Below are 18536 nucleotides of genomic sequence, written 5' to 3'. Positions count from 1 at the left end.
ATATACCACAGCTTGTTAATCCATTCCTGGGTTGGTGCGCATTTAGGCTGTTTCCACATTTTGGCGATTGTAAATTGAGCTGCAATAAACAGTCTAGTGCAAGTATCCTTATGATAAAAGGATTCTTTTCCTTCTGGGTACATGCCCAGTAATGGGATTGCAGGATCAAATGGGAGGTCTAGCTTGAGTGCTTTGAGGTTTCTCCATACGTCCTTCCAAAAAGGTTGTACTAGTTTGCAGTCCCACCAGCAGTGTAAAAGTATTCCCTTTTCTCCACATCCGCATCAGCATTTGCAGTTTTGAGATTTTGTGATGTGGGCCATTCTCACTGGGGTTAGATGGTATCTCAGGGTGGTTTTGATTTGCATTTCTCCAGTAGATAGGGATGATGAACATTTTTTCATATGTCTGTTAGCCATTCGTCTGTCTTCTTTAGAGAAGGTTCTATTCATGTCTCTTGCCCATTGATATATGGGATTGTTGGCTTTTTTCATGTGGATTAATTTGAGTTCTCTATAGATCCTAGTTATCAAGCTTTTGTCTGATTCAAAATATGCAAATATCCTTTTCCATTGTGTAGGTTGTCTATTTGCTTTGGTTGTTGTCTCCTTAGATGTACAGAATCTTTTCAGTTTAATGAAGTCCCATTTGTTTATTTTTGTTGTTGTTGGCTAGAACTTCCAGCACTATGTTGAATAGTAAGGGTGACAGAGGACAACCTTGTCTGGTTCCAGTTCTAAGAGGAAAAGCTTTCAGTTTTACTCCATTCAGTAAAATATTAGCTGTGGGTTTGTCATAGATAGCTTCAACCAGTTTCAGAAATGTGCCATGTATGTCTATACTCTTGAGTGTTCTAATTAGAAAAGGTTGGTGGATTTTATCGAATGCTTTTTCTCCATCTATTGAGAGGATCATATGGTCTTTATTTTTGCTTCTGTTAATATGGTGGATAACGTTTACGGACTTGTGTATGTTTAACCAGCCTTGCATCCCTGGGATGAAGCATACTTGATCATGATGTATGACTTTCCTGATGATAAGCTGTATTCTATTGTTTAGGATTTTGTTGAGAATTTTTGCATCTATATTCATGAGTGAAATTGGTCTGAAATTCTCCTTTTTAATTGGGTCTTTTTCTGGTTTTGGTATCAGGGTGATGTTTGCTTCATAGAACATGTTGGGGAAGATTTCTTCCTCTTCAAGTTTTTGGAATAATTTCTGCAGTACGGAAATAAGCTCTTCCTTTAAGGTTTGATAGAATTCTCATGTGAAGCCATCTGGACCAGGGCATTTTTTTTTTTTTTTGGAAGATTTTTTAATGGTTTCTTTAATCTCAGTGCTTGGAATTGGTTTGTTCAGGAGCTCTATTTTTTCCTGGCTAAGTCCAGTGATTCCAAATATTGATCCATTTCCTTCACGTTGTCAAATTTCTGGGCATAGAGTTTCTGGTAGTATTCAGAGATGATGTCTTGTATCTCTGTGGGATCAGTTGTTATTTCCCCTTTATCATTTCTGATTGAGGTTACTAGAGATTTTACTTTTCTATTTCTAGTTAGTCTTGCCAAAGGCTTATCTATTTTATTTATTTTTTCAAAAAACCAACTTCTTGTTCCATTAATTTTCTGAATGATTCTTTTGTTTTCAATTTCTTTGATCTCTGATTTGATTTTGGATATTTCTTTCCTTCTGGGTTTAGGCTTAGATTGTTCTTCTGTTTCCAATTCCATAAGATGGCTTGTGAGTTTGTTGATGAACTCTCTTTCTGTTTTTCTAATGTAGGCATCTAAAGCGATAAATTTTCCTCTTAAAACTGCTTTTTGCAGTATCACACAAGTTTTGGTAGCTTGTGTTGTCATTATTGTTAAGTTCAAGGTAGTTAATGATTTCCTGTTTTATTTCTTCCTGCACCCAACTGTCATTCAACAGAAGCTTGTTTAATTTCCATGTCTTTGTGTGGGGATGAACATTTTTGTTGGAGTTTAGTTCCATCTTTAGTGCCTTGTGGTCTGAGAAGATGCAAGGGATAATTTCATTTCTTTTTATTCTGTTGAGGATTGTTTTGTGGTCCAGAATACGATCAATTTTGGAAAATGTTCCACGGTGCAATGAAGAGAATGTATATTCTTTATCTTTGGGATGGAGTGTTCTATATCTGTCTATCAAGCACAATTGTTCTAGGGTCTCTTTTAAGTCCCTTATATCTTTGTTTAATTTCTGTTTAGAGGATCTGTCCATCTCTGTAAGAGGAGTGTTAAAGTCACCTGTTATTATGGTATTATCAGATATCATATTACTCAGTCTGAGTAAGGTCTGTTTCAAGAATCTGGGAGCATTTAAATTGGGTGTACAAATATTTAGAATTGAAATGTCTTCTTGTTGTATATTTCCCATGACCAATATAAAGTGACCATCTTTGTCTTTTTGGCTTTAGGTGCTTTAAATCTATGTGTATCTGAAAATAAGATTGCAACTTCTCTTTTCTTGTGAATTTTATTTGTCTGAAAAATTGTCTTTCAACCTTTAACTCTGAGTTTTAATTTGTCTTTTGAAGCTAAGTATGTTTCCTGCAGGCAGCAAATGGAGGGCTTGTGTTTTTTAATCCAGTTAACCTAGCTATGCCTCTTCAATGGGGAATTCAAGCCATTAACATTTACTGAGATAATTGATAAGTATGGTAGTTTTCTATTTATCGTATTTTGTGAGAGTCCATTGCTTGTTTTTATCTTTTGCATCAGTGTGGAAGTTAGGTTCTCTTCTTTAATTGCTGAGTTCTTACTTTGGTGCTGATCCATTGTGATGGTCAGTGTGTAGAACAGGTTGAAGTATTTCCTCTAGAGCTGGTCTTGTAGCAAATTTCCTCAATGTTTGTATATCAGTAAATGACTTGATTTCTCTGTCAATTTTAAAGCTTAGCTTAGTAGGATATAGAATTCTGGGCTGGAAATTGTTCTGTTTAAGTAGATTAAAGGTAGATGACCATTGTCTTCTTGTTTGGAAAGTTTCATTAGAGACCTCTGCAGTCACTCTGATGGATTTGCCCCTGTAGGTCAACTGGTGCTTAGTCCTGGCAGCTTGAAGAGTCTTGTCTTTTGTCTTGACTTTGGACAGGTTCATTACAATGTGTCTTGGAGAAGCTCAGTTAGAGTTGAGGCTACCTGAGGTCCAGTATCCCTCTGAAAGGAGCGTGTCAGAATCTTTGGTGATATTTGGGAAATTTTCATTTATGAAATTTTCATTTCATTTCTAGCATGGCTTTCATTCCCCTGGGGCATTCTTCTTCCCCTTCTGGAATGCCTATCACTCATATGTTTGAATACTTCATAAAGACCCATAATTTTGTCAGTGAACATTCTGCTTTCTCTCTCTTCTTTTCTGCCTCTTTAACTATCTGATGTATCTCAAGAGCTTTGTCCTTTACCTCTGAGATATTTTCTTCTGCATGTTCTAATCTGTTGTTGATACTTTCTATTGCATTCTTAAGTTCCCTAATTGAGTGCTTCAGTTCTTGAGTTCTGCTATATCTTTTCTACATTCTTCATATCATTCATATCTTATTTGATTCTGTTTTTGGATTTCCTTTTGGTTATTTTCCACTTTTTTGGCAGTTTCCTTCATTGTTTCCATCATTTCCTTCACTATTTTCATCATGTGTATTCTAAATTTCCTTTCTTTCATTTCTAACATTTCTTTGTAGGTAGAATCCTCTGCCATAGCTACCACACAGTCCCTTGGGGCGGGAGTGTTTGCTCTGGACTGGTTCTTCATGTTGCCAGGAGTTTTCTGCTTATTTTTTCTCATGAGTGATTTCTTTTATCTGTTTCCTTGCCCTGATTTTCCTTTCACTTCATTTTGATCTTTAAGTTGCCATGCCTCTGGACTAGGGTGTAGATGAGTGCTTTTGGTACAGGACCAGAAGGATGAGAAGATTGAAGAGCAAGAAGGGATAAAAAAAAAAAAAAGGAAAAAGAAAGAAAAGAAAAAAGAGAAAGGGGGTGGGTGGGTAAAAGGGAATATTGACAAAAAGAAGAGAGGCACAGAAAGAGGGAGACAGAGAAATATAGGTGTACAGTAGGGTACTTTGACCCAACCTTAAAAGACCCCCAACCTCTGGGGATCCTGGGTTGGGTAGTTCCCTTGAGGGTTGGGTGGTTCCCTTGAGGTCAGAAGCTGGGTTGAGTGGTTCCCTTGAGGTCAGAAGCTCTTTGCTAGGCTCTTTGAAAACAGTACCCCTCCCCCCCAAGTAGAGAGGAAAGATAAAAATGCTATAAACCAAAACAGGCAAACAGAAAACTTTATGGGATAAGATTAGGGGAAAAACCAAATAATGGGGGTAGAAACACTAACAAAAATGAAGTTCTGATTATTGAAAAAGGCAACAATGGGAAAATATATTTAAAGTAGAAAAATGGAGAAAGAAACAAAAAAAAAGAGAGAAATCTATAGGGAAAAGGTTGAAATTAAAAAACAAAACAACAACAACAACCAAAAAAAAAAAAAAACCCAAAAAAAACAAAAATAAAAATAAAACCAAAAACAAAGCAGCATATATATCTTGCTGAATATTGTCTGGGCAATAGGTGATCTTCTGGGGGATGAGATGTTAATCATAATAATACTAATACATAATAATACTAATAATAATAATACATAATCATACTACTGGATGCCTCTGCTAATTTCTGAAGCCCCGCAGGGTGGAGAACCTAAATCTCTCCTCAGCTCTCTTAAAAGGCACTTTAAACTGCTAAACTTGGCTAGGCAGAAGCTTTCCCAGGAAAGTGCTTGTCACTGGGATCCCTGCTGAAGTGGCTATCCACTTACCAAGAGTGCCAAAAACCATCTCACTCTGCCCCTGAGGGTTAAGGCTGTAAGGCGGCTCAGTCTTCGCCTTTGGGCTGCTCAGTCACTAGATTACTAGCTTGCCTGGATCTTTGTTCTGCGACCTGAGGGCGGAGCTTGCCAAGGCAGTTCTCTCACTATGGCTCTGCACAGCCTACAGCCAAACATTATTAGCTCCCTCCAGCTCAGCAGCTCAGTCTGGGGCCCTAGACAACGCCCAAAGTTCTCCACACTCTTCTCCCAAGGCAGTTCAACTGAGTCCCAAGTCCAAAAAAACCAAAACAGCTCACAGGTAAGGCCTTTCCAGTTTGCAATCTCACTGCTGCTGTACTTACAGCTGCCAGTGGGATTAGACTGAATGAGCACACGCAACCACTTGCCAATTTTCCACTGCTTTTGTCCCCCTCTTGGGGTCCAGAAGTCTCTTGCTGACTCCCTGTGTCCTCAAAGGGATGATAATAGGCAGATCCTACGAGCCAGAGATTCCTGGAGTCTTGTCTCCCCAGACTCACTGTGACCAGTTGCAACGAAGCTGTTTCTCATCCGCCATCTTGCTCAGCTGTTCCAAACTCCCCTAAGTCTTTCTTTAACCCAATTCTTTTGTTTGGATGGATGTTTTATCCATTCTTTTCCCCAAGCTTCTATACATACCTATGTGTAACCTCCCAGAGATCAGTTCATATTCTCACCTTTTGCAAGAAGCCCTTCTAAGCCCCTTCGATGTTAATTTATCCCCCCACCCTCTCTCTCTTCCACACACGTGTAAATACACATAGTTGCTCCCTTTATTCACAGTGCATACGTTTCAAGCCCCCCAGTGGATGCCCAAAACTGTGGATAGTACTGAACTGAGTTGCATCAGTTGGAACATGTTTCTGTTCATGTCTTCCACCCACACATTGAAGGCCTTTTCCATCTTAACTAAGCACCACCATGCCCAGTGGCTGTAAATTTTTCAGTATGAGGTACTATAGCAAAACTAGTGTGAATTTCTTTTCCCTTCTTCACAATTTCACAGATAGAAGATTCATTCTTAAAATGGATCTTAGCGAGCTCAGAACATGATTTTTTTCTTTATTAAATTGAGAACTTTCACATTTTTTCCTTAAAGGTGGTATTAATACTTTATGGCTTCTCTTCAGCAGGATTGTGAAGGCAGTATCTCCTAGTGAACACAATAATTCCAGTTTTCCATAAATACGTGGTGAAGTCAGTAGACTATTTCCTTGTAGAAACATGAGCAGCACCAAATTTCTCTCTGCTAGAGACTCTCTCACAATCAGGTCACTGTGATACTTATTCATCTCAGATGTAGAATTTCTGATTCAGCACCGGTGCCCTTACTGCCCTCTGTGTTCATCCCTCATTTGTGCTCTTTTTCACATATAACGAAAATACTTTCTTTCTTTGCCCTTTTGTCCATGTTGAGCCATCTGCAGCTTTGTGTCTGGTTGGCAATTTTGTGTATTTTCTATTGTGTGCACTTATTTTGTCTTTTCTTACAGAATTCAGAGAAGACATGGTCAGTCAATAAAACTAGTACATAGTTATTTGCAGATATTAACTTAATTAATTTGATACATTTTGGTTAGAGAACATGTTATTCATTTTTTTCTTTTCAATTTTTTTTTCTAAAGAAACGATCTGGTTTTTTTCTGGAAAATAAACCTACCTACCAGCTTTGGAAGGCTGGGTACTACATAGTGGTGCACTTTCCAGAGAAAGATATCACTATTCTTTGGGACAAGAAGACCACTATTCATATCAAAGTTGGACCACAGTGGAAGGTAGGTCAAGTTAATCTTCACGAGAGATGCAATAAACAAAGTTATATTTACCTTTTGATGTTTGATGGAAAGAAAATGATCAATGATTTCCTTTGAGAACCAGACAACATTTTTCTATGAGAAAGAACTTTCCTGAGTTTGTGTGCAGGTCTTTTCGACTTTATCCCTACAGTGTTCAGCTTTCCAAAGTTACTTAGGTCAGCTCCTTTCTTCTCACTCCTTTTGGCTTGGTTATGTGATTTGTTTATAACACAATGAGATCTTACTCTATTTTCCACATTTTCCTCCACATTCTGGGTATTCTCATCAGCCCACATACAGTAAAATTATTTTCAAAAATGTAAAAGATTTACTATTACGGTGTTTAGTGCTAAACCCTTGGCAGTCATGGTTTTATTTTACATTGCTATAATTTTGCCTTTGCCAGATTTTACATACATGGAGTGTACAATATATAGCCTTATGGATCTGGCCTCTTTGAATTGGCAAAATACATTTAAGATTCAGTCATAGCATTGTGGGAAGTAATGGTTTGTTCCTTTATATTGCGAGGTCGTATTCTGTTGTGTGGGTGTACCATGGTTTGTTTATCCACTCAGGGATGAAGATTCAATTTGAGTTGTTTACAATTTTTTGCAATTTATATTTTAAATTATTTTATATATTACACCATTACATATTTTTATGAACTATTGTTAAAATGTTTAATATTTAACACTATTTAAAATATGATTAAATATTTTAAATTTATATCTTAAAGGTTTTTTATTTGAATATTGGTATATTTTTTTAAATCTAGTTTATTTGAAATTGAGATCGAAACTCATGGATACACATAATTTGTGTCAAATTAGAGAAAAATTCAGATGGCTGCAACATAGGCTCATAAAAACGTAGAAAATTTCATTTTAAAAAAGATTTAGCTGGGCATTGTGGCTTACTCCTATAATCCTAGCACTCTGGGAAGGCCAAGACAGGTGAATTGCTTGAGCTCAGGAGTTCAAGACCACCCTGAGCAATAGTGACACCCCGTCTCTACTAAAAATGAACAAACTGAGGCAAGAGGATCGCTTGAGCCCAAGAGTTGGAGGTTGCTATGAGCTAGAACTCCACGGCAGTCTACCTACGGTGGCAAAGTGGGACTCTGTCTCAATAAAAAAAAGATTTTAATTTATGCTGTCAGTTTAAAATGATTGTATGTTGAAGTCATAATCTTTCAGTCTAAATAAGGATAAAGGCCAAAGATCTATTATTAGGTTTACTGGCATCTTGCATTCCTTTGCTGAATCTGAAATAACATTTAGTCATTGGTATCCTTTTTCAACTAATGTTCTCTGCCATTCTTCATCATATATTCCCCTTTCCTTATTTTTTGGAAACAAGTCAATCATTCATCTTGTACATCCTCCCCCACTGATGCTTCAGCTTTTGGATGACTTCTGGTAATAGCGGCCAGTGTCTCCGGATAGAAGTGGTTTCTGACAGCATAGGCTCCATGGTAACAGGTGGTTGTGCCAGTTGTAATCCTACAGACATAGGCAGCCTCCTTCACTATCAAGAAGGGATGCATTCTGTTCTTTAGTATTGAAGACAGAGTTCAGCATCTTTAAATTCAAGGTTTTTGTTGGCTCACCCCTGTAATCCTGGCACTCTGGGAGACTGAGCTGGGTGGATTGCTTGGGCAAAGGGATCACTTGAGCCTGAGATTTTAGGTTGCTGTGAGTTACGACACCACGGCACTCTACCAAGGGTGACAAAATGAAACTGTCTCAAAAAAAAAAAAGAAATATATATATATATATAAATAAATAAATTCAAGATTTTAAGGAGGAGTCTCATTGTTTTTGGAAGACTGTCATTGCTGCAAGTTCTCCTTCCTATAGAAATGCAATTTTTGATATTATTTTGAAAAAATCCAGTGGGTAATTATTGATGTGAATAGTCCATTTGCACATTGCAGTAACCATGATACAATCTATAACAACCTACATTATCATTCTTATTTAAACATTTATTGTATTGCAAAATCTTAAACATATAAGCCGACAGGTCTTTCATTATCAATATGTTACACGTGCATATAAGTTATATATACACCCATAGATGTATATACACACATATCTATATGTAGCATTTTAATTATACTTTCCCAAATTATTTGTTGTCAGTTGTATCAATGCTAAGATGTTAGTTAAGTGTTGATAAACAGGATTTGGGGGTTGGTAAAAATGTTTTTGAGAATTTAAAATAATTACCAAATATAATTAAATAGGTATGTATGAATATCCACTTTCTTCAAAAATTTATTTTTTAAATAGTTGCTGTGGAAATTCATAAATACGTATTTCGAATCTTTCCAAAGTTTTAGTGAAGATGAATGCTTAAATGTTAAAGTGAATTTAGAATATTTCCTGTTGATTTTCTTTTACTTTAGAGCAAGCTGTCAGGATTGTGTGGAAACTTTGACAAATGTACTTCAAATGATATGACCACATCCAATAACTTGGAAGTGAGAAACGCGCAGGTGTTTGGAGATAGTTGGGCATTAGGACAGGTACGTTCAGTGTATGTGCTTTAAAAGAAAGCATTTTGGAATATTTTCCCACTAAAACATTTCATTCTTAAAGGAGAATTTATTTAGGTAATATTATTTTTACATAACTTTTTAGTGATTCCCAGTTGATGAGCTACTGGCATATTCATCTTCTCATGTAATTTTTGTGATGTAAAGAGTGTCTGTATTATAGATAAAGCTGCTGCTCAGAGAAGTTAAATGACGTCTGATATTACAGAGATAGAAAGTAGCAGCGATGACATTCAAACTTACATCTTCTCTCTGATGTTTTCCTCACCAGAGTGAAAGGCTATCAATATGTCTGCGTTTTGAAGAATGATGGAAAATTTGCCACCTCAAAGCTATAAATAAATGAAGGCGACCGTGTTATTAGTGTCACATGGGATAAAGGAGTGTGTGGGGATGGCTTTAGGGTCAATTACCTTTGGGAACAGATGAATAAATTAAGTTATATATGGTTCTCTTTTGAAGGACTTCTTGAGATAATACGTGTGTTTGAAGAATTTCCTAAATTCACTAAAAGAACTTATATTTTTATTTATTGATTCTCAAGAAAGTAATGTTCTGTGTGGGACACACTTTGAAAGTATTGAACTATTTCAGAAAACAATCGAGTTGGAAATTGGTTCACTTTTCCTTCTTCTTCTTCTTCTTTTTCTTTTTTTTTATTTTTAGCTTCTTGATCTTTTTAATTGATAGGAATGTTTGAAACCACAATTTACTATTGATTACTGTTTGGCTAATTATTACTTTACCTGATTTACCTAATATGTCTAACTTTTTTTTAAAGAATAAAAAGTGGATGGGATTAAACATGTATCTCATTTGGTCAGATTTGAGTAGAATATTTCAGTGTGGTCTCAGTTTAAGAGCACAGAGTTTATATATTTTAATATCGAAAATAGCTGCTATACAGAGAGATACAAAACCCTTTCAATGCTATCGTCTATCTTGTCATCTTTAGAAGTTTTTGAAGAAATTATTTAAAAATATTTTATATTTACCCATCTGCAAATGAATTAACAAATAATTAATTTCTAATAATACTTAAATATTTAGAGCTGTCCAATAATTTTAAACCGCTTCAAATGAATTTTAAAAAATTCATACCCAAATGGGCAAAGGTGACACTCAAATCATTCTTTAATTCATTACCTTTTATTTAGAACTTAATGTTTTCCATGACACACAGACACATAATATGCATAATCCAGAGTCTTTGTCCTTAAAGAATTTAGAGTATAGATTAGTAGGTAAGGCAGAAAAATTAGCAATAAAAATGTAGTGAAATAGGAATTTTGATAGAAGTGCTCAGAAAATGGGGGTTGTGATGGTGCAAGCTAAGTTTCTGGAGGGGTACCCGGAGATGAATCTTATATGATTTAGAGAAGGTAGGAAACTGAAAGTCTTTCCTATACAAAGTAGGAACGATTATGATAGGAAAATAAGGGGCCATGGCATAGGGAGTGAATTTCAAGAAATCCAATATAGTTGTGTTGTGGAGTTGACATAGGGAATGGCCAGAGTGCGAAGTACAGATCCGCAAAGTGCAAGGGCCAGGAGCCTCTTACAATCCAGCTGGAAAGGTCAAATCAGTGAAGATTTAGAAACTTACATACATTTGAGAGACATTAAAGATTAAAACCCATCACCATGTGTTTTGAGAGATTATGTTAGGAGTTTGGATGCTTCAGAAAAAGTCTTCTGACTCACTGGTAGATGCTGGTGACCCTTCCACAGAGAGGGACCTGTGGTCAGTGTGGGCAGGACGATGGTGTGGAGATGAGTACGGTTCAGGATGTATTGAGAGAGTAAGTGACAGAGAGATATTTAGATGGAAACTTCAGGTTCTGAAAGCCATCAAGGAGATCTGGAATGGAAACAGGGATTTGGCAGTTGTTAGTAACTTTGAGTGGTTGAAGCCAGGATAAGTATATAGAATAAGAAAAATAGAGGTTTGAGGGAGGGGGAAGGAGATTGGGGAACAGCAGGCAAGGTAGTTAAGAGGAGGCCCAGCAGAAAGTTGTGGCATGGAAACTAAAGGAGGAGAGACATTTATGAAGGGGAGAGTATTAAACAGAATCAAAGGCAGAGAAAGTACAAGCAGGATGTCTGAGAAGTTGCCTTTAAGTTTAGTAACGAGAGGTCATCGACGACCTTTCTCAGGACAGATTCAGGGAAGTGGATCGGAGAGGGCGGGGCCCAAATTGCTGAGGGAATGGGATTTAAGGCTGTAGAGATCGGAGAATATACAACTTCTCAGAAGATGATTTATAATGGAAAAAAAAGAGGCAAAAATTAAGGAGGAGGTTCATGCTTATGAAGTTTTTTGAATCACATCAAAGCTGCACTTAGGATGATTTAAAAAGTATTTATCTCCATACTATCTCGAATATTGCATGATTTTAATATTCTGTTTAGTTGCTTTCAAAAGTAGTACATGTTCTCAACAGTGCCTGGGATGAGAGCAGATGCTTTAAGTAAATCCTGTCTAAAAGAGTCAGAACATGTTAGATGCATTCGTGAAGAATGGAGTCAGGTAGGTTACCCTGATTTCAGCTTGAGAAATCACTCCTCTAAAATTTTCTTTTCTCCCTTGAATTTGCTCAACAGTGCGAAAGTCCAGATGAAACAATTAAACCCTGTGAGGCGCATCAGAATAAATTTCCTTATGCCAAGAAAGAATGCTCCATTTTGTACAGCGATGTTTTTGCTTCTTGTCGCAACGTGGTAAATGAATACTTTACTATATTCCCAAAATGGTAGAGTTATTGCTGTATTTGTAATATTAAGAAGTGTGGGACAGATGATTCAGTTACCCACTGGTGTTTTAGATGTCAGGTCTGACCATTGTTAGGAGGACGTATTTGTTTGTTTCTTCCGTGGAAATGATGCACTTTAGTTGATTGACTTTCTCTCTGTGTCATTTCACAGTGTAAATTTGTGCATGATATTTAAAAATGGCATATAGTAATCTGTTTTATTTTATGGAACATTATTTTTATATATTATTTTATGATGAAGGGCATAATTGTATTTCTTCAGAGAATATTGCCAAATGGACATTCTTTCCTTCAACCCAAAGTATAGTTTGAAAATATTATTAATATGTCTGTAGGCCATGCGCCTGTCTTCTTCAGAGAAGTTTCTCTTCAAGTCCCTGTAAAACATAAAAAAAGAACATATTATTAATAACACATTTTAAATGGTTTTAAAAGTACATCTCAAGAAGGAATGTCATTTATTCAGAAATTTAACTTTCTGAACTCCTCTATAGCATAATAATTTTAAGTCCTGGTTGAATTTAAAAAAGTTTAACATATTTCTAAGAATCAAGTGATGCTTCTGTTGCCTCCTAAGATATGCTAGTTGTCTTGAAGAAACACCCTTGTGTGATATGAGTTCTGAGCTAAGTTGGCTGCTTTTTTCTTGGAACACCATTTTACTTGCAAGAACAAATGGCAGATAAATTTGGTTATTCAGACAAGTGTATTTGGCAGATATTTTCTTGAAAATAAGTAAAATACACTTGAGGGTATTTGTTGCCCTTGATAAAATTTGAACTTTCAAGTGAAAATTAGAATTTGGTAAAACTTAGATTCACCCCTGTGAGCTTCTAAGTTTTGCAATATTTAACGGGGTTTCTAATGATCTGGGTGGTGATGTTAACAAATGTGACTCTCTGCTGTTGCACATAATCAAATGTGTTCACATTTTGAAGACCTGCCTAAGGGGGTGGATTTTCTAATTGACTCATCAATGATGTTACGAAATTATGCAGGACTAAAATAACCATTCAAATGGAAAAATAAAGCAAAGGATTTTATTGTTTTGAAGTATAAAATTCACTGGTACGGTTTCATATTTGACATGAAGATAAGTTTTAAGAAAGCAACATTTTTTTGAGTTTTGATATAGTATCAAAGAATGCCATGATTATCTGAAAAGGACATTAAAACACTTCTGTTTTCCAACTTTCTGTGTGTGGGACAGGATTTTCTTGATATTCTTCAACTCAAACTAAAATGAAACAAAAACATTGCCACAGACCCCAAAGAAGCAGACATGAGAGTCCAGTTGTGTTCTTTTAAGTGAGACATTTAAGAGATTTGCAAAACTGTAAAAGAGTGTACTTGCCTTACTATTTTTTTTCTGTTTTGGTAAATATAGGTATTTTTCACTAAAAACTTGTTATTTATGTTAACATGTAATGAGTCCATTACTGTTATTTTTAAAATGTCTAATTTTAAATATTGAATATAGTAAATATTGATAGCTATAATCCCATACACAACATCTCTTTGGGGATTGCAATAATTTTTCTGAGTATAAAAGGCTTCTGAAACAAAATATTTTGAGGAATGCTATATTAGAGGCACATAAGTAGACTAGATCTCTGTTTATAAAAAGCATTGCTTTTGATATTTTTCAGTTTCCAAAGGTTATACCTTGGAAGACAAGAAATACCATGTCAGTTGGAGTCCTGAGCCACAGATGCTGCTGGGTTTTCCTCAATGTCATTTGAAAAGAAAAATTAACTCATGAGCTGACCTATAAAATAAAGTACAAATTAGTGATACCAAACCCCGCTTTTTTAAATAACACATTGTCACTATATTAATTTTTATCAGCTGCTTAAATATAATGCAAATAAAGTAAACTAAGTAAACACGAAGAATTTTTTAAAGCTTGCTATTGCCGTTCCCAGTCACTACAATGTCACCTAACAGGAGGAAAAGAATAAGAAATAAAATAATGTAAAAGTACAATTGGAACCAGGACATACTTTTCTGTTAATGCCATGTGAATATGCCTACGAGTATAATGAAACATTAACTTCCAAAATTATTGATCTGTTATTTTGCAGAAGTTGAAATTACATTTATTCATTAACTGCATTATTTGTTTTGCTGGTTCTTTGATAATGACCCTTGCCTAATAAATTTTCTTTCTCCTTTGGGCAATAAAGAGGTGCGAGGTATTAAGAACTCTCTGGGTGGCAGTGGTAAGCTGATATTATCACATTTTGAAAACATACAAGTTAGTTTTCTTTAGCGGTGTTGACTTTTAATCATTGTCAGGACCTTATTGAAATGAAATCATCTCTAACTTCATTTTTCAGATTGATGTTACTTCTTTTGTCAAAAATTGCCATGAAGATACGTGTAACTGTAACCTTGGTGGGGACTGTGAGTGCCTGTGCACTAGCATAGCAGCGTATGCGTACAAGTGCTGTCAGGAAGGACTGTCCATTCACTGGAGGTCACCTACTGTCTGCTGTGAGTACCTTACTCAACGTTCATGTGGGAACCCTATAAGGAGGTCCATACTAATGGGTGTTTTATCATAGAATTCATGCCATCACACTCAAGAAAATAGAATTAATTAAAAATGACTACATTTTATTTTACTTTGATAATCTTAAATTATAGTGTGTCAAAAGATGTATAAACTGAAAAAACTGAGATATTTTTCTGTTCTCTGACCACTGACACTGTACCACTTAACATTTAAATTATTTATATACCATCCTCAGAGACATTGCTTATGATTTTGATCCTTTTATGTCTGTAAAAGTTCACTGCTTCCATTATAAGAAACATTATTTTTTAAAAGACACCAAAATTTTCTTTCTCATTTGAGTCTTTAAACTTTGAATTTACTTAGGTTGGTGGTAAGTCATCTGAAGAAAGCCTGGGATTTGAACACTTTCAGTGGACATTTGCAAATTGGCAGATGTATTTGCTCACCTTTAAAATAATCATGGAATTTGATCAGTTATGACACATCATTAAAGAATCCCCTTTTCTCAGAGAAAGTTCCTCAATGTGATGCCACTTTATGTTCTTTCATGTAGTTATTAGTAAATTTATGGCCATATCTGATGTGCATTTAGTTAAGTGGTCAGCTTCTTACACAGTTTAATATTTACTGTTTTTTTTTTCTTTTAGCACTTGATTGTGAATATTACAATGAAGGTATGTGGCATTTCAATAAAGAATATCACTATAATAGTCTATTGGATGTGTTTTCAGATTAAAAGTTCTTGAATAAATTGTGTTGGGAACTAAGTATAAATAGTTAATGACTTGCTATACTGTAACTCCACAAATGCTTCTAACTTCTAAAAGTTTTCTAAATTTATAAATATTTGTGTTAAGATCTATTCCCTATAAAGTAAAAAAAAAGTGCATAATTTATGTTCTCAGCATTTGAGGGCCCTCAATAAATAAATAAATAAATAGAATGAGTCAATTAAGTTATTAAAGTTAGTTTTTTTAGGCAAAAAGGATGAAAAATGTATACCAAACCTGTATCTTTTACCATTATTTAAAATATGAATGTTATTCCATATTCTTAAAATTTGTTGATTTTTCAACTGACAGATATGTTGTATTTAGTATTTTGAGACGTGCCTACATTGTGGAAGGATCACATCCGGCTAGTTAGCATGTCCTTTACCTCAAATGTTTATCATTTATTTGTGGCAAGAACCTTTAAAATCTTCTCTTTTAGCTATTCATCCTTAAAAATAGTGCAAATTTTGTCATTTGTGTCAACATGGATAAACTTAGAGGACATTTTGCTAAATGAAATAATCCAGGCACAGCAAAACAAATACTATTAACATATGACCTCACTTTTATGTGGAATCCAAAAATGAAATGTTGCGTTCTTATCAATCAAGAGTGAAATGGGAGTTACCAGAGGTGGCTGTTGGTACTGAGGGTAGTGGGCAGAGAAAGGGGAAGTACTGGTCCAGGGTACAAAGTTTTAATTAGCTAAGAGGAGTCAGTTCTGGTGACGTAATGCTCAGCATGGTGACTATGATCAAATTGTTATTGTGTGGTAGAAATCAAAGAAACAAGTACACGTGCAATGATAATAACATAAGGAATTTGTTTTACCATAAATAGGCAAAGATATTTACATATTACCAGGATGTGAATTTAATCAGATGATAGTAATGAAAACCTCCCATCTTCACTAAACATCCAGATTTTCCATGAGAACTCTGAGAAATTTTGCCTAAAACTAAGGCATATGTAAAGAGAAACAGACAATTGTATCCTCAGTGAAAATGTCAAAAGATAGCAGAGTTATAGTTTCTCTTCTGACCGTATATGGATACCCTTGATCACCTTTTCTTCCCTAATTGTGATGGCTAAAACTTCCATTACAATGTTAAAGAGCAGTGGAGACAATGGGCAACCTTGTCTGGTTCCTGATTTGAGTGGAAATGATTTCAATTTAACTCCATTCAATACAATATTGACTGTGGGTTTGCTGTAGATGGTCTACATCAGTTTAAGACAGTGTCCTTCTGTACCAATTTTCTTAAGTGTTCTGATCGTGAAGGGATGCTGGATATTATAAAAAGCTTTTTCTTCATCAATTGAGAGAATCATGTGGTCTTTTTTTTTAATTTGTTTATGTGCTGGATTACATTTATAGATTTACGTATATTGAATCAGCCTTGAGTCTGGGATAAAATCGACGTGGTTGTGATGTATAATTTGTTTGATGTGTTGCTGGATTCTGTTTGTTAGGATCTTGTTGAATATTTTTGCATCTATATTCATTAGTGATATTGGTCTATAATTTTCTTTTCTTGTTGGGTCTTTTCCTGGTTTGGGGATCAGGGTGATGTTTGCTTCATAGAATGTGCTGGGTAGTCTTCCTTCTTTTTCTATATTTTGGAACAGGTTGAGTAATATAGGTACTAGTTCCTCTTTAAAGGTTTGGTAGAATTCCTACGTGAAGCCATCTGGTCTCAGGCTTTTCTTTTTAGGGAGATTTTGTACGGTTGATGCTATTTCAGAACTTGATATAGGCCTGTTCAACATTTCCACTTGATTTGGCTAAGTCTCGGAAGGTGACGTGCTTCCAAGTGTTGGTTAGTTCTTTCAGATTTTCATATTTCTGAGAATAAAGTTTCTTGTAATATTCATTAAGAATTTTTTTAATTTCTGAGGAGTCTGTTGTTATTTCATCTTTTTCATTTCTGATTGATGAAATTAGATATTTTACTCTTTTTTTCCTGGTTAGGTTAGCCAAAGGTTTATCTATTTTATCGACCTTTCAAAAAAACCAACATTTTGATTTATTGATCTGTTGTATAATTCTTTTGTTTTCAAATTCATTTAATTCTGCTCTAATTTTGGTTATTTCTTTTCTTCTACTGGGTTTGGGGTTGGAATGTTCTTCCTTTTCCAGTTGCTTGAGATGTCCCATTAAGTTGTTAACTTACTCTCTTTCCATTCTCTTGAGGAAGGCTTGCAGTGCTATAAATTTCCCTCTTAGGACTGCCTTTGTGGTATCCCAGAGTTTCTGATTAATTAGTGTCTTCATTGTTATTTTGTTTCAAAAATTTGGCAGTTTCCTTCTTAATCTCGTCTATGACCCAGCTATCATTCAGCATAAGGTTATTTAACTGCCATGATTTTGTATGAATATGCAGATTCCTGTTGTTACTGAGTTCAACTTTTATTCCACGGTGGTCCGAGAAGATGCACGGAATAATTTATATGCCTTTAAATTTACTGAGGTTAGACTTGTGACCTAAGATGTAATTGATTTTGGAGTATGTTCCATGGGCTTATGACAAGTATGTGTATTCAGTTTTGTTGGGATGAAATGTTCTGTAGATGTCTGCTAAATACAAATGTTGGATGATTAGATTTAAATCTAAAATTTCTTTGCTCAGCTTCTTATTGGAGGATCTATCCAACACTGCCAAGGAGGGTTGAAATCTCTGACTTTTATGGAGTTGGAGGAATTAAGTTGCTCATGTAAATTCAGGTGCATTCTTGTTGGGTGCATAAATATTAATAATTGAAATCTCATCATATTGAGTATTACCCTTAACAAATATGAAGTGACCATTCTTATCCTTCCTTACTTTTGTTGGTTTAAAGCTTATCGTATCTGCAAATAGGTTTGCAACACCTGCTTTTTTCCTGATTATTATTTGCCTAAAATATGGATGACTACCCTTTCACCCTGAGTCTATATTTATCTTTTAAGGTCAGATGTGATTCTTGTATGCAGCAAATATCTGGCCTGAGTTATTGTATCCAGTCAGCCAACCAGTGCCTCTTTATAGTACAGTTTAAGCCGTTCACATTAATGGAGAATATTGATAAGTCTGGTAAAATTTTGGGTACCGAGTTTTTTGAGAGTCCGGTGGACATTTTTAATCCTTTTGCTACTGTGGAAGTTGGAGTTTGATCAAAAGTTTCTGAGTGAGTTGACTTTTGTGGTAGAGGTTTGGGCTGGTCATTATGGAGGATAGGTCTGAGAATATCCTGAAGAGCTGGTCTGGTTATGGCAAA

General features: G+C 35.4%; 1 protein-coding gene across 2 annotated transcripts in view; it reads left to right on the top strand.

The window, feature by feature from the left end:
• Window positions 1-18536, top strand: part of OTOGL (otogelin like) — a 198944-nt gene that overhangs the window by 104458 nt on the left and 75950 nt on the right. For both annotated transcript variants that reach the window (XM_053584139.1, XM_053584138.1), the window contains 5 exons: window positions 6477-6626; window positions 9061-9180; window positions 11815-11931; window positions 14324-14480; window positions 15153-15179. In XM_053584139.1, coding sequence (XP_053440114.1) covers window positions 6477-6626; window positions 9061-9180; window positions 11815-11931; window positions 14324-14480; window positions 15153-15179 — 571 coding nt within the window. The remainder of the gene's footprint in view (window positions 1-6476; window positions 6627-9060; window positions 9181-11814; window positions 11932-14323; window positions 14481-15152; window positions 15180-18536) is intronic.

The sequence above is a fragment of the Nycticebus coucang genome, chromosome 3 (assembly GCF_027406575.1).
Source record: "Nycticebus coucang isolate mNycCou1 chromosome 3, mNycCou1.pri, whole genome shotgun sequence".
Taxonomy (NCBI): Eukaryota; Metazoa; Chordata; class Mammalia; order Primates; family Lorisidae; genus Nycticebus; species Nycticebus coucang.
Note: the sequence above shows the minus strand (reverse complement) of the source record. Positions and strands in the feature narration are given on the sequence as shown.